General features: G+C 32.4%; 2 protein-coding genes across 3 annotated transcripts; both read left to right on the forward strand.

Annotated features, from left to right (window-relative positions):
• The first annotated feature begins 4,097 nt into the window (after window positions 1-4,097).
• On the forward strand, window positions 4,098-11,542 carry LOC136087409 (uncharacterized). 2 transcript variants are annotated; one of them, XM_065810142.1, is made up of 6 exons: window positions 4,098-4,203; window positions 4,626-4,830; window positions 8,416-8,509; window positions 9,110-9,716; window positions 10,293-10,458; window positions 11,098-11,542. In XM_065810142.1, exons 2-6 carry the CDS (start codon window positions 4,626-4,628, stop codon window positions 11,358-11,360), a joined length of 1,335 nt encoding a protein of 444 aa, XP_065666214.1. In that variant the 5' UTR covers window positions 4,098-4,203; the 3' UTR covers window positions 11,361-11,542. The 2 variants fall into 2 exon arrangements, with proteins under 2 accessions (XP_065666214.1, XP_065666215.1); XM_065810143.1 differs by lacking the exon at window positions 4,098-4,203 and having other exon boundaries at window positions 4,491-4,830; window positions 10,293-10,468; window positions 11,098-11,490.
• Window positions 11,543-13,088: 1,546 nt separating this feature from the next.
• LOC136086851 (zinc finger MYM-type protein 5-like) lies at window positions 13,089-14,217 on the forward strand. Its single transcript, XM_065809345.1, has 2 exons — window positions 13,089-13,359; window positions 13,505-14,217. Exons 1-2 carry the CDS (start codon window positions 13,089-13,091, stop codon window positions 14,215-14,217), a joined length of 984 nt encoding a protein of 327 aa, XP_065665417.1.
• Window positions 14,218-14,405: the final 188 nt, after the last annotated feature.

Here is a 14,405-nt window from a genome sequence, read left to right on the forward strand (position 1 = left end):
CAAAGCTTTTTGCTTACGCATTTTAAAAACGTCTTTAAGTATAAATGCAAATAATAATTTAAATAAATTTAAATATACTAATGTAAGTGTGTATGTGGGCGAATGGTTTATGCGGCGGCACTAGTCCTCGGAGATCCAGGTTCGATTCTCGATGAAGTCTAAGAAAAACTATTTTTGTTTTTTTAACGAATCAAATGTAAATAAACTATACTCAAGGTGGACGTTTTTTTCAGGCACCCCTCTTTAGTAAGTAAAAAACGAGTCTAAGGTGAGATCAGTAATATTGAAAACAAAGGGTAAAACCCAGTGGGACGGAGCAACAGCAAATTTTGTGCCTTTTTGCTATTTTAAGAAGCTTTTTATTTTAGCAAAACCTAGCGGTCTTTGAGACGCCATTGACACGTTTTTTTTGGGGTGACTCCGTCCCATCAACCACGGCCCTCAGGTCTTACTCAGGGCCAGTATATAAGGGCGGGCATGTGTGCATGGGCCCCCTCAGGATTTTTTGATGTTTTGATTTTTGATGATAGAACACTTTCACACAACGTGCAAACTTAAGTTTGTTATTATGCCAAATTAGGTGGCCTTGCAAAAAATTTGGATGGCGGAGGCCATCCAAATTTTTTTCCAAATCTAAAAGTTATAACCATGCAAAATTTACACCCCTCTTATTTTGGGGGTCGGGAGGGTAAGCGTTTTACGGCTTTTTGTTCACAGGCCTCCGCCATCCCGATATTTTGCAAGGCCTCCTCATTTGGCATAGGTATAAACAAACTTAAGTTATGAGTTTGCACGATGTGTGAAAGTGTCCTATCTGGAACATCAAAAAATTCTGCGGGCGCCCATACATGTGTGTGCATAGAGGAAAACTATACTCTCTACTTCATATACCATACATCTTTTTATGTTGGCAAACTAGAATCTTTAGTCAGAATGTAACTTTTCTATTGATTAGCTGGTTAATTGTGATAAATTAGAAAATCGAAGTACGTACTTTTAAATTGAACCCCCCCCCCCTCCCATACGCTTTCGTACGCTTTTTGAAGACCCCCCCTCCCCCCTATGAGCGTACGTACTTTATGGACGACCCCTAACATAGTTTCATTTTTCGGGAAATGGCAAGGTTTTACCAGTACTTTCTGGAGAGAGTGGGCACGTCAAAATATACCCAATGAGCAGGACCTTATTGAGCCAGGGCTGGCGAGCCAGCTCCGGATAAATACGTGTGATCCAGTTAAGTGCCGTAGCTGGCGCAACAGAACTGGCTAGCCATTATCGGGTCATGAGCGTATCTTAAGTGGCACGCCAGCTAAGTACGCCAATTCATTATTGTGTTAACACCATAATGAATTTGACAAAATTACTTTTTATTGATGCGAATAAAATAGAGAGCGAAATATATAAATATTTCTTATAAAGCTTTTGTAAGTTAAATAATCTTATAAAGCTGTTGTAAGTTCATAATTTTTATTTAAGCACACGACGTAAGTTTATAAAACCAACTATATGTATATATATATATATATATATATATATATATATATATATATATATATATATATATATATATATATATATATATATATATATATATATATATATATATATATATATATATATATATATATATATATATATATATATATATATATATATATATATATATATATATATATATATATATATATATATATATATATATAACCAACTATAGTTGGTTATAGCAATGAGCTACTGGACTAAAAGAAGAAAGATTCGGAGAGAAGTAAAAAATATTTTGACTGAAATAAAACAAGGTGAAATCGTTATCGATGGAGCCTGTAATTATGATTACATACGCGAAACTGGGTTTTATTTTCCTCAAGCTACTGACACTTTGCCCAAGATAGTCATTCAAACAAATTGCAAAGAATATGCTATAAACAACTCAGATAATGAAGCTTCCAACTCTACTGCTCTGGATGATAACCCCAATATTTCTTATCTAATTGATAATGAAAATAGCGAGTTTGAAGTTTTATCCGATAGTGATTCAGATATGTGACAAGCATAATGCAATAGATGAACTGGAGGGTGATTTAGCTTTTTGGTCTTCTCAACATAACATTACACAACGAGCATTTAGTGATTTAATTTGCATTGTGTGCAAGTTTGTTCCTGGTTTGTCAAAAAGTCCAAAAACAATAATGAGAACAGAAATTGCTAAGCGTGAAGTGAATGAAGGTTTCTGTTATTTTGGTATAAAGCAGGAGATACTCAATAAATTTCCAACTTTGTGTAGTGATAATGAAATGGAAGTTTCAACAATATCTTTTCAAGTCAATATAGATGGCCTTCCATTATTTAAGAGTTCTAACACACAACTTTGGCCCATTCTTGGACTAATAGAACAGTTTGAAAATAAACTTCAACGAAATAGGGAACCATTTGTTATTGGACTATACTGTGGAAATAGTAAGCCAACGGATGTTAAAAATTTTTTAGAAGATTTTGTTAAAGAAGTAAAAGAGCTTCAGCTTAATGGTCTTATCATTAACAATGTGCATTACAAAGTAGAACTTTCTGCTCTTGTGTGTGACACCCCAGCTAGAGCTTTTGTTAAATGTATAAAGGGGCATAGTGCTTATCATGGGTGTATTAAATGTGAACAGCATGGTGTCTATGTTGGTCGTGTCACCTTTCCAGAAACAGGTGCAGTTCTTAGAACAGATAACTCTTTTGCCAGAATGACAGATCGTCATCATCATATTAGTGAAAGTCCACTTATAAATATTCCAATGAAAATGATATCACAAGTGCCTGCTGATTATATGCATTTAGTTTGTCTTGGGGTTATGCGAAAATTAGTATATTTATTTTTGAAAGGTCCTTTAAAGACTAGACTTGGTCCTCGTGTTGTCTGTGAGTTATCAGAAAAACACCTAAATTTAGGAAATTATATCCCATTTGAATTTGCACGTAAGCCTAGATTGTTCAAAGACTTTGAGCGTTGGAAGGCAACTGAATTTAGACAATTACTGTTGTACACTGGCATGGTCTGTTTTGAAGGTATACTACCAACTGCATTATATGATAATTTTATGTTACTGTCAGTTGGTATGAGTATCTTGTTAAGTGAATATTTGTACAATGAATATGTTGACTATGCTCACAATTTGCTATTGTTGTTTGTTAAACATGTTGGTGATATTTATGGCAGGGAAGTGATCACATACAATATGCATGGGTTGCTGCATTATCTAGTGTTTCTAAAAGTTTTGGACCTCTAGATAATGTATCATCATTTCCTTTTGAAAATTATTTGAAAAAATTAAAAAAGCTTGTACGAAAGCCTCATTTGCCATTGCAGCAAGTAGTCAGAAGGTTATCAGAAAGACAAATAATTGATAGGAGAAAACAGTTGAGTTATAAGATGAAAGATTTTCCCTACTTTAAGAAAGAGCACAGTGATGGACCTGTACCAAGAGAACTAAAAATAAGTACTCAGTTTAAAGAATTGTTTGCTAAACATTTTTGTATCAAAATAACTGATGGTGATAATTGCTTTAGCTTAAATGATGACAAAATAATTGTAGTGATGAATATTGTGAAAGCGATTGATGATGTGTGTATCATATATAGAGTGTTTGAAAACATTGAAAATTTATTTGTATACCCTTGCAATTCATCAGCCATAAACATTTTTAAAGTATCGTGTTTGAATGCAACATTGTTTTACTGTTCACTGTCAGAAATAAAAAGGAAATATGTTCTTTTACCTTTTAAAACTAACTATGCTGCTATACCCATGTTACATTTTTAACATTTTTTTCATATAATTTTTTTACATTTTTTTTTGTATATATTGCTTACTACAATAAAGTTATTTATAAAAATGTGTACTTTGTTTTTGTTTAAGTTATTATTTTATATATATATATTCAGCCTATAAATATTTATTTTAAATTAAAAATCATATTATGTGTGTGTGTATAAATATATATATATATATATATATATATATATATATATATATATATATATATATATATATATATATATATATATATATATATATATATATACATATATATATATATATGAGATCAAAAACAAGCTATTTTAATAAAAAATCTATTCACAATTTATTAATAAATAAAATATGAGGATCAAATAATACAAGCACACAAATATATATGTTACAAAATTTTTATAGCTTTCAAAGTAAGTTATTTATTTTACTTTTCCTTATAAATAATATAACCATTGTTATTACTTTTTCACTATTGATAATAATATTATCAATAACAATATTAATTTTCACTATAAATAATATTGTTCTTTAATAACATTATTTGTTAAGTAATAATAATTGTACTATAATAGTATTTATAAGAAAAAAGTAAATAATTTAATTTGAAACCTATAAAGGAAGAAGTTTTTTTATATATGTTATTTATGTATCTTAAACGATATTATAATTGATTTGTAATGTGGTTATTATTTTTAAGATTAATAAGAATTGAAATTTAAACTTTAAATAAATTTAACACATTTAAAATAAGATAAGTTTAAACTATTTAACTGAGTTGATTACAAAAGGCTTGAAGTTTATTTTGTGTTGGGTTTATTGTTCTGAATTGTAGATGGATAAAAATTGTTTTGCAATTGTTGCATTTGTTGACGAAAATGATGATGTTGCAATTGTACCAGGTGCATGGCTGATCGGTAAGGATATGTGTTATTGGCCTCCTTATACAATCCAGCAAAGAAACAATAAAGCTGCCAAGGAGGAAGAAATGCCAACTGATAATTGGAGAAAGCATTCAGTCAGAATTTTAGGGACAAAAGGTAATTCACTCTTTTTTTTTTTTTTTTTTTTTTTTAAACATCTTCGCTTCCAACAAGGCTGCAAGCAGCCACTAATTAAAGTTGGAAGTTACTGTAAGAGAAAAGATGAAGATTGTAGAGCAAGATAACGATTGACGGACGATTTAAAAGATTGCAAATTATATGAATCAGGAAAGCAAGATGAAGGAAGCGAATTCCAAAGAGCTGATGTTCGAGGAAAAAAACTAGACGAATAAGCGTTTTTGGAGCACTTAGGAACAGTCACAGAAAAAGGATGACACTTAATTGAATGACGAGTAACACGAGAATGAATTTTAGTAGATGGCACAAGAGACGCTAGCTCTTTCGAGCAGTGCCCATTATAGTATTTGTAGAAAAGAGAAAGAGAAGCAACATTACGACGATGTGATAATGGTTGAAGGTTGGCTGCAAGAGCAGGTCCAACTATGTTTACAATGCGTTTTTGCACCTTGTCTAAAAGAGAAAGGGCATCATTAGAAGATCCGCCCCAGATATGGCAACAGTATTCCATACAAGGCCAGATTTGAGATTTATAGAGGTAGAGAATAGAATCCAGAGTAAGAAAGTCGCGAGCTCGATAAAGAGATGCAACCTTAGCAGATGCTAATTTTGCAACCGATTTGATATATGGTTTCCAAGAAAGATTGGAAGTAAGAGTTAATCCTAGAAGATGAAGAGTAGGTGACTCATCGAGTACATCACCGTTCATAAATATAGGAAGATCTAAATTATTGCGATAACGATTGGCTGAAAAAAATTGAGTTTTATCTGAATTAAAGTTCACCAGCCACTGTGAGCCCCATGCTGTAGCAGAAGTGAGATCCTTTTCAAGCTCAAATGCCCCCTCCAGGCAATCAGAGGGTGTTGGTTTCTTATCACGACAAGAATAAATGGTAGTGTCATCAGCAAACAATGCCACCTTAGATGTGAGAATATCTGGAAGATCGTTAATGTAAATTAAAAAGAGTATAGGGCCAAGGATAGAACCTTGAGGAACCCCTGAAGTTACAGAATAAGAAGAAGAGTGTTGTCCATCGAGGACAACTTTTATGCTACGATTGGAAAGGAAGGATTCAATGATCTTAAAGATGTTGCCGGATACACCATAAGAAGAAAGCTTATGGAGAAGACCAGCATGCCAAACTTTATCAAACGCTTTTGAAATGTCAAGAGCGAAGGCCTTAACCTCTCCACCTTCATCTAATGCACGATAAAACCTGTCAGTTATTACTGTTAGCAAATCAGCTGTAGAACGAGAAGATCGAAATCCATATTGATGGTCAGAAAGTAAGTTATTAGATTCAAGATGAGAAATTAAGTGTTTGTTAATTAAAGATTCAAAAACCTTGCTTATGATAGGAAGAAGACTTATGGGACGGTAGTTAGACGAATCAGATCGCTCCCCAGAATTTTTGAAGATAGGGATAACAGATGCGGCTTTCCAGCAGGCTGGAAAACAAGACTCTGATAAGCACTTGTTGAATAGTTTTGAGAGTATAGACGACAGCTCTGGAGAACACTTCTGCAAGACAATAACAGGTATGTTGTCTGGGCCACAAGCTGTAGAAGAGTCTAGACAGGAAATCACTTTAGATACAGATGCTGAAGTGATATGAATGTCAAGCAATGAATCAACCTGTTTGTTGGCAATATCAGGTAGAACGCAATTAGTGGAATCAAGAGATGATATTGATGAAAAGTTTTTAGCAAACAGTTCGGCTTTGTCTTTAGGTGAGGTGACAAAGTCTGAACCATACAAGAGAGGTGGAATTATAGATTTGCCCTTATTATTGATATTATTAAAGATTCTCCAGAAGTCACGAGAGCCTAATTTTTGAGATGAGATACGAGATTTCATGACCTGAGAATAGCGGGTTTTGGCGTTAGACAAAACCTTTTTACAGTTGTTTCTAGCAGTAATGAAAAGACGTCTGTTTTCTGGAGAATTGTTTTGCTGATAAATATGGAAGTAACGGTTTCGATTGGCAATCGCAGCAGCACAGTGTGAGGAAAACCATGGAGGAGAGTGAGGCTTGACCTGGAATCGTCGAGAGGGAATAAAAGATTCCATGCCAGCCTGAATCCACGAAGTTATATAAGAAGCACATTTGTCGACAGGAAGTTGAAAGATTTCTACCCAAGGGCCATCACGAAGAAAGTCACGGAAAGAATCCCAGTCAGCTTTACTGTAGTTGTCAGAGGTTCGATAGTAGGGGTATTCAGGTGATGAAGAAGAATGAGATATTAGTTTTAAAGAGATCAAACTGTGATCAGAAGCACCTAAGGGTGAATGTGGAGAAACTGAGCACTGACTAGGATCAGAAACAAGACATAAGTCGAGTAGAGAAGGTAAATGATTAGGGTTGTCAGGAAAGCGAGTTGGAAAGTTGACTATTTGAGTTAGGGATTGAGAAAGGCAAAAGTTGTGGGCTTTAATGCCTGCAGAGTCACTGACACTAGAGCCAAGCCATTCAGAGTGGTGAGCATTAAAGTCACCGACAACAACTATATTTGCTGATGGATAAATAGAGAGGGCTTGGTCAATATGATTAGAAATAACATCAAAAAGTGTACAGTCTTGAGATGAAGGAGATCGATATAGAACAAAGAGAAAGGCAATAGCGTGAAGTGGTGCTAAACGAAAGCACATGAAAGAATAGTCTGTGGATTCAAACCTAGTTTCACGACAAACAGGTGAATTCTTACGAATGTAAATGCTTAGGCCAAGCATGTGGCTATTGGAGTCTTTACGAATCAGAGGAAGATAACCATCAACACTAAGATCACAAGATGAGACAGCCGAACTCAAATTAGTCTCACAAAGAGCAAGTAGGTCTGGTGAACTTTGCAAGAGATAAGACTCAACAGAAGAAAAGTTACTTCGAAGACCACGAATATTAGTGAATGATAGGTTTAGAGAAATTGGTGATGATGATGGTTTTTTGTGTTTTATAGTTTTTGGTACTTTATTCATTTTTAAATTAGATTGAAGAACTTGACTCAAAGCATAGATAGTACTCAGAACACCGTTTAATAGCCCAAGCAATTGCCTCATTACTACTAATAAACCCTAAGCCGTAACAAAGGGCTCCAAATGTGGCCTCCGCAATGCACACCAAAAGTACAAACAGGGACACCATCCATGCGCAACATGGCACTGTTAATACTTTGATATTTTTCAGCTGTTGATGGAATCAGCCTCTCTGAGAGCTACCACAGAGTTCGGGAAACCTGACTACCAGCCGGCCTCAGAACCATAAAACTGAGTTTTAGAGCTGTACCCTCATAAGCTGTACCCTCATAAGCTGTACACTCATATTTTAATTTAAAAAACAATTAAATGCTCTCTTTTTTTATGATAGGATGTAAAGTTATTGTTTTAGGTTTTCTCTAAAAATGTATAATAAAATGGTATTCTACTTCTTAAATGATGTCTAGCTATGTTTATAGTTTATCATTTATCTAATTAATTGTACTTCCATTAAAGTTGTGCCACAAATTTAAATCCAGTTACTTTAATACAATGGTTTTAAGCTGTGTTATTAATTTTTCTACAATTTTCAGAATCTTATGGGAAGGCTCAATTTTGCCTTTCTAAAGCTACTGTCACATCAGATCTGCAGATTGACGCTGAAAGTCAAAGATTGCGCCCCAAACGGTAAGCTACTATAATTTATATGTAAATTTGATACACACCATATTTTTAAAGTGAAATGTATTGCTTTACTTGTTGCATAATATAGTGGCGATTGCTTGGTGTTGTAGCAGTAAATTAGTTAAATGATATTGTGCAAGTTGGTTCATAATCCAATAAATATAGAAATTTATCCATACATTAATTTGCTAGTTAAATAAATTTACTTGTTTGTAGCAAGCTATCAGGTTGATAAAACTTAGCCAGGGCCAGGTTTATGACCGGGGCTGCATAAATATTGATGCATCCTTGTAATATCTTCTTCTTTTTTTTATTAAAATTCACACTATATATGTATTTATTCCACCTTTATTTTATGTATATATATTTTTTTATTTGGCCTTAAGTAAAACAAATGTTTTACTAAATTTATATTATTATTTGTTGACTATGTATAAACTTATTTACTCAGTCAATGTTTAACCTTGAAATTGTTTTCACTGCTGTGTTATAATATCTTAAGGTCTTATATGGCATTTCATAATGTATACTTTAGGGTATTTATTAGATACAATAAGATGGATTTCTTTAAATCATTTTTAAACATATGACTTATCTGTTTAGAATACAAAAGTATCCTGCTGAAAATTATGATAGTGACTCTGAAGATTATTATGAACAACCACAATTTAAAAAATCTTATCTGCTACCACCTACTCCTATAGTCAATAAAGAATGGAACATGATTGAAAAAAGTGATCGAACAGCAAAAAAAAAATTATCTCCTTCTCGTGCACCAACACCTCCTCCATTTCCTGATGCCAATCAAACATTAATAAAAGCAGTTGTTTCAAAAGAAGAATTATTAACTAGCCAGATTCAAAATAATTCCTCAAATGACAGTAATAATAATGTTAATAGAGAACAGCTTGAGTCTGAGCTTGTTCACAATGCTGAAACTGTTTCATTAGTTTCATCAACTACTGCCTTTTCATCAATGAATGCCACTTTGAACAAGATTATTCTTCTTCAGGTGGAACTTAAAGCTGCTGTGAATAATCTACAGAAGCAAGTGAACAACAACACTGCCATGTTACAGACTCTTACACAAGGTGGTAAAGATGATGATGATGATATATTTGATTCTCTTGATTTACCGGTTTGTGACATCGAACAATTGCAGCAACTTGAGGATGCACTAAAGCAGGATAAAATTGTTTTTATTAAGCTTGTAAGCTTTAGAATTGTTTCAAACATGATTTTAATAATTATTTTTCCAAATTTAATAGTTTAAGTTGTTTTAATTTATATATAGTTAAAATTAAAGATTAATTTTCAAGCGGACCATTGACTTATGTCTTAACCTAACAACATAATTCAAATAATCATTTTAAAGCGATGATTTTTGTAAGAGGCTATTGATTTGTGTATATATTAGTGATTCTGAAACGGTAAAAATGCTATTTACAATTTTTTCAAATTGTAAAACCTAAGGACATAATCTTTGTCAATAAAGAGCCATACGATTAAGTTGTCTAAAAAATGCTTCTGAAAGTTTGAGAACTAATTGTAATGGTTATTAATATATGTAATTACATGAAAATTATCTTTTTCCAACTGGTAATTGGTTAGGTATAGAACGTTACTTTTTTTTAAAGGATTTATTGAAAGAGCTAATCAAATATTTCTAAAGTCAAAACAATCTTAATCACATCTGTAATTAATTTGTAGTATATTGCAAATGATTTTATAAGTTAATAAAAAAAACAAACAGATTTGTTTTATTAAGAGTAACAGTTTTTTTTAGGTAAAGGGAGTAGCAGCAAAAGGCGGGCAAAATCTCATAGAAGCCACAAAGCGAATGATATCATCCGTAATAAATAATGAAGTGGCAAAAAAATTGAACTGGACGGGACAAGGTGAACTTAATAAAAAGTCTTTCCGAGCTCTTAAATTTTGCCAAGTTATTGAAAGTAAGTTATTGTAAGTTATTAAACATAAATATTTAAAAGTAATTGTATGCAATTGTTTTCTTTAATTAATTGTCATTTATTTAATTCTAATCATTGTCATATACTAAAATCTTTAAATATGTTTGACGTTATTCAGAATATTTTGTGAATATCTTAAAGATTATTTAGCTTCCTTGACTATTTATGGATGTGTTATGTATATTTTAAAAATGAAAAATTGTCTTGTTATATATAATATATATAACATTTATCAATTGAAATGGTAAATTTATATTAGGAAATCGTACATCCCTTCATTACTGCATGATTAGTTTTACTTGCATGAACTTTTTTAGAGTTTTCATTAAATCAGAATGAATATATAATAATAGCCTTTTTCTGTTGTATTTATACTACATTATTACTACATATCTGTTGTTTTTTTAAGTTGTAATTCGACCAAATAGTTGCTATTTGTTCGAAGTTTACTTACAAAAATTATGAAATAAAAATTTAAGCATGCAGAGTGTAAAATACAGCGTGTATAATACATTTTACGTATAGTATAACAAAACTATTAGTACGTACGTAAACAAAGGCTATATTATTTGTAAAATTTTTTGTAAAAACACTTTGTATATGACTGTTTCATGTTTGTAGAAGCAATACGAAGAAATTTGCCGACAAAAGATGCTACAGACAGCGAAATTCAAAAGGCAATTGTGGCTTTCTTGTCTGGAGCTCTCGACAGAAATGGAGGCAGAAAGGAAAGAGCCGAAAGAAAGTCCATTCTGAAAGCCAGTTCAACAGAAAGTCGTGGTAATTTGAACCATACCGTCCAATCATTAACATCGAAACCTTTACCGCGATTATCATTACCACGATTTGAACGCTCTAATTCTAACGAATCTGACAAAGTTTAATGTGCTTAGGGTGTCTTACATTATCTGTTTTATATGTTTTGTATGTTAATTGTATATTTGGCATTATTTTAAGCTTTACAAGTTTTTCTATTATTAATGATATATGAGCATGTAATTTTTTTTTTTTGGAATTTCTTTAACTTTTAAAATAATATACCTAAAAAGTACATAATTAGGAAAACATTCATAAATTGTTGAATTATTTATTAACCACTTTTAACTATTTCTTATTGTTAACTTACCACCTTATTAAAAAAATTTAAAAATAGATATTGTAAATATAAATATAATAGTTAGGTAATACTTTTATATAATTTATTTATAATTATATATATTATACATACCTAAGTATAATTTAAATAATTAAGTATATGTGTAATAAACGCATAATGTGGGCCTTTAATGGACCCACGTTGCAACATGCGCTGGTTGTCAGCCTTGGCAATGAATTGAACCAGCACTGGCTTACGGATACCGGGCCATTGCAAAACCAATGGGCAACCCGGCGCTGGCACAGCACTGGCGTGCCAGGCCTGGTACAGCGTGGCAGCCAAGCCTGGTACGCTATTGGACCAAATAGTGTCTGCTTATTGGGTAGCTCCTTGATTTTAATTTATTCTTTAAATTTTTAGTGAGACTTTTACAACCGGCACTGTCTGAGTATAGTCAAAGTCAAATTGTCAATCAGTCTGCAAGATGCCACGAAGCAAAGGTCATATCTGGAAATTTTATGAGAAGCAAAAAACAGACGAAATCCATGATGACCGTGGTATAAGCCTTGCCAATGATCGGTGCAAACTTTATGGCAATATTTACAAGGTCAATAATGGTAACACATCTGGCATGCGTAAGCACCAACTTCGTGAATGCGTAAAGTGCCCATCCTCGTGAGTTCAAAGAGCTGGAGAAACATAAATCTTTCCACAAGAGAGATTCTGATTTGGCCTTGGACGAAATTGAAAATATCTATAATGAAAATGAGACTTTTGAGCCACAACGAGGTGAGTTAAAAGTGTAAAATGAAGTTGCTTGTAGCAACTTTATTTTAAAAAGATATTTAAGGATTTTTTTAAACCCTTTATTGAAATAAACGTTTTTGTGTATTGTCTTTTTAATCCCTAAAGAAAAAACCACTTTTTATGACTTATTTTATTAAGTTAATATTCAATTTATACCCCAAATCAGTGGCGGATCAAGGAGGGTGGGGGTGGGGGTGGGGTTTTAGGGGGGCTATAGCCCCGGGTCCCACAATTTTAGGGGCCCCGATTCAAAGTAAATAATCTTTTATTAACTCTGAAAATTAAATCTTTTATTAACTTAAAAGAGCCAATGTTAAATTTACTAAATTGTCTGAAAACAAAAGCACAAAAATAAAATAACTGTCAACAAAAACGCTGCATTGTATATTTTTTCCGGTCTTTGACAACGATGGAGCGCAACAACTTCTACAAAAAAAAATTACTAGATTGGTAGCAGCGCCTTATAGCAATAATTGAATGTAACATTTGTACAAATTGCTACAAAAACAATTCCCTTCGGAAAATTATTAATGACTTGTATAATTATATTGTTATTGAAAATGCATTAACGATTGCAATTCTTCAATTCTTTTGTACTTCCGCACAAAAGAGTTCTTGTGTGAATGCTTTTAATAGCTGAAGCGCTAAATTCGTGAAAGAGAAAAAAAGAACAGTTTAACACTTTTCAGGTTATACAGTTATAATTAAAATGCTAAGAAAATATGAAAGTGGAGCTTGTAAAAGAAGATTGAAGAAAGAGAGAGAGGAAATGGTAGCTAAACTTCCGAAAATGACAAATTTTTTTTCATCAAACCAAACTATTATGCAATTTCCACAAACTGTAGATAATAATAAAAACAATGAAAGAAAAGATGAAAACAATAACACGGAAAATGAGGTAGCCTGTCAAGGTCCTTCAAATGAAATTCAAGAAGTTGAAAGTGTTGAATCTACAATGCATAACAATGAGCTTGACTCAGGTACTCCAATTTTTACTATCTTTAATGACACCTCTAACATCTGCTAAACAAACAATTTACTTTTTAGGCAGTTAATATTTTTATTCTATAAATTGTCACTTATTATTTTTTTATTAGGCTTATTTATCATGATTTTTTTTCCTAGATACCATTCTACGCGAAGACCCTGCTTTATGGCCATTACAATTAAAGGAAAATGAACGTATGAAGTATTTAAACAAGGGGTATGCTTTTTTTCAAAAAAAAGACTCTAATTTCGAATCTTCGAAGCGGATGTTCAAAAACCAGTACAGGTATTATTCGGTTAAATATTTTCAAAAAGTGATGAATTATGGCGAAAAGTGTGACCGAAAATGGTTAATGTTTTCTGAATCCACTAGATGCGTATTTTGTTATGTTTGCAAGTTGTTTTCAACCGATTACGACAACGTATTTGTCAAAAGTGGCTTTTACAATTGGAAAAAAGCTAAACAAACTATTTTCGGCCACGAAAACAGCAAGGAACATATTCAATGCATGATTAAGTGGATAGAATTCATAAAACAAAATACTCATGTCGATGAATATATGGTAAGCCAGATTAAAAGGGAATTTAATTATTGGCCTGCAATCTTAAATAGAATAGTTGCGGTTATTCGTTTTTTAGCCGAAAGAGGTTTAACATTTCGAGGCCATAATGAAGTTATAGGATCGTCAAATAACGGAAATTACCTAGACATGTTAGAACTGTTGACTCAATTTGATCCAGTTTTAAAGCAACACCTTGACACTTTTGCAAATAAAGGCAAAGGTAATGTAAATTATTTGTCTAAAACTATTTGGGAAGAGCTAATTGATATTATGTCTCAAAAGGTTTAAACGCACATTATTACCGAAATAAAAAAAAGAAAATACTGGGGAATTATCGTAGATTCGACTCCTGATATTTCTCACGTGGCACAACTTTCTGTGATATTTCGTTATTATCTAAATGGCCACGTGTATGAACGATTTTTTTTTTCTACAAATTAAAAGCCACGACGGTAAATCTTTGATTACTGACATTT

The sequence above is a fragment of the Hydra vulgaris genome, chromosome 11 (genome assembly GCF_038396675.1).
Source record: "Hydra vulgaris chromosome 11, alternate assembly HydraT2T_AEP".
NCBI lineage: Eukaryota > Metazoa > Cnidaria > Hydrozoa > Anthoathecata > Hydridae > Hydra > Hydra vulgaris.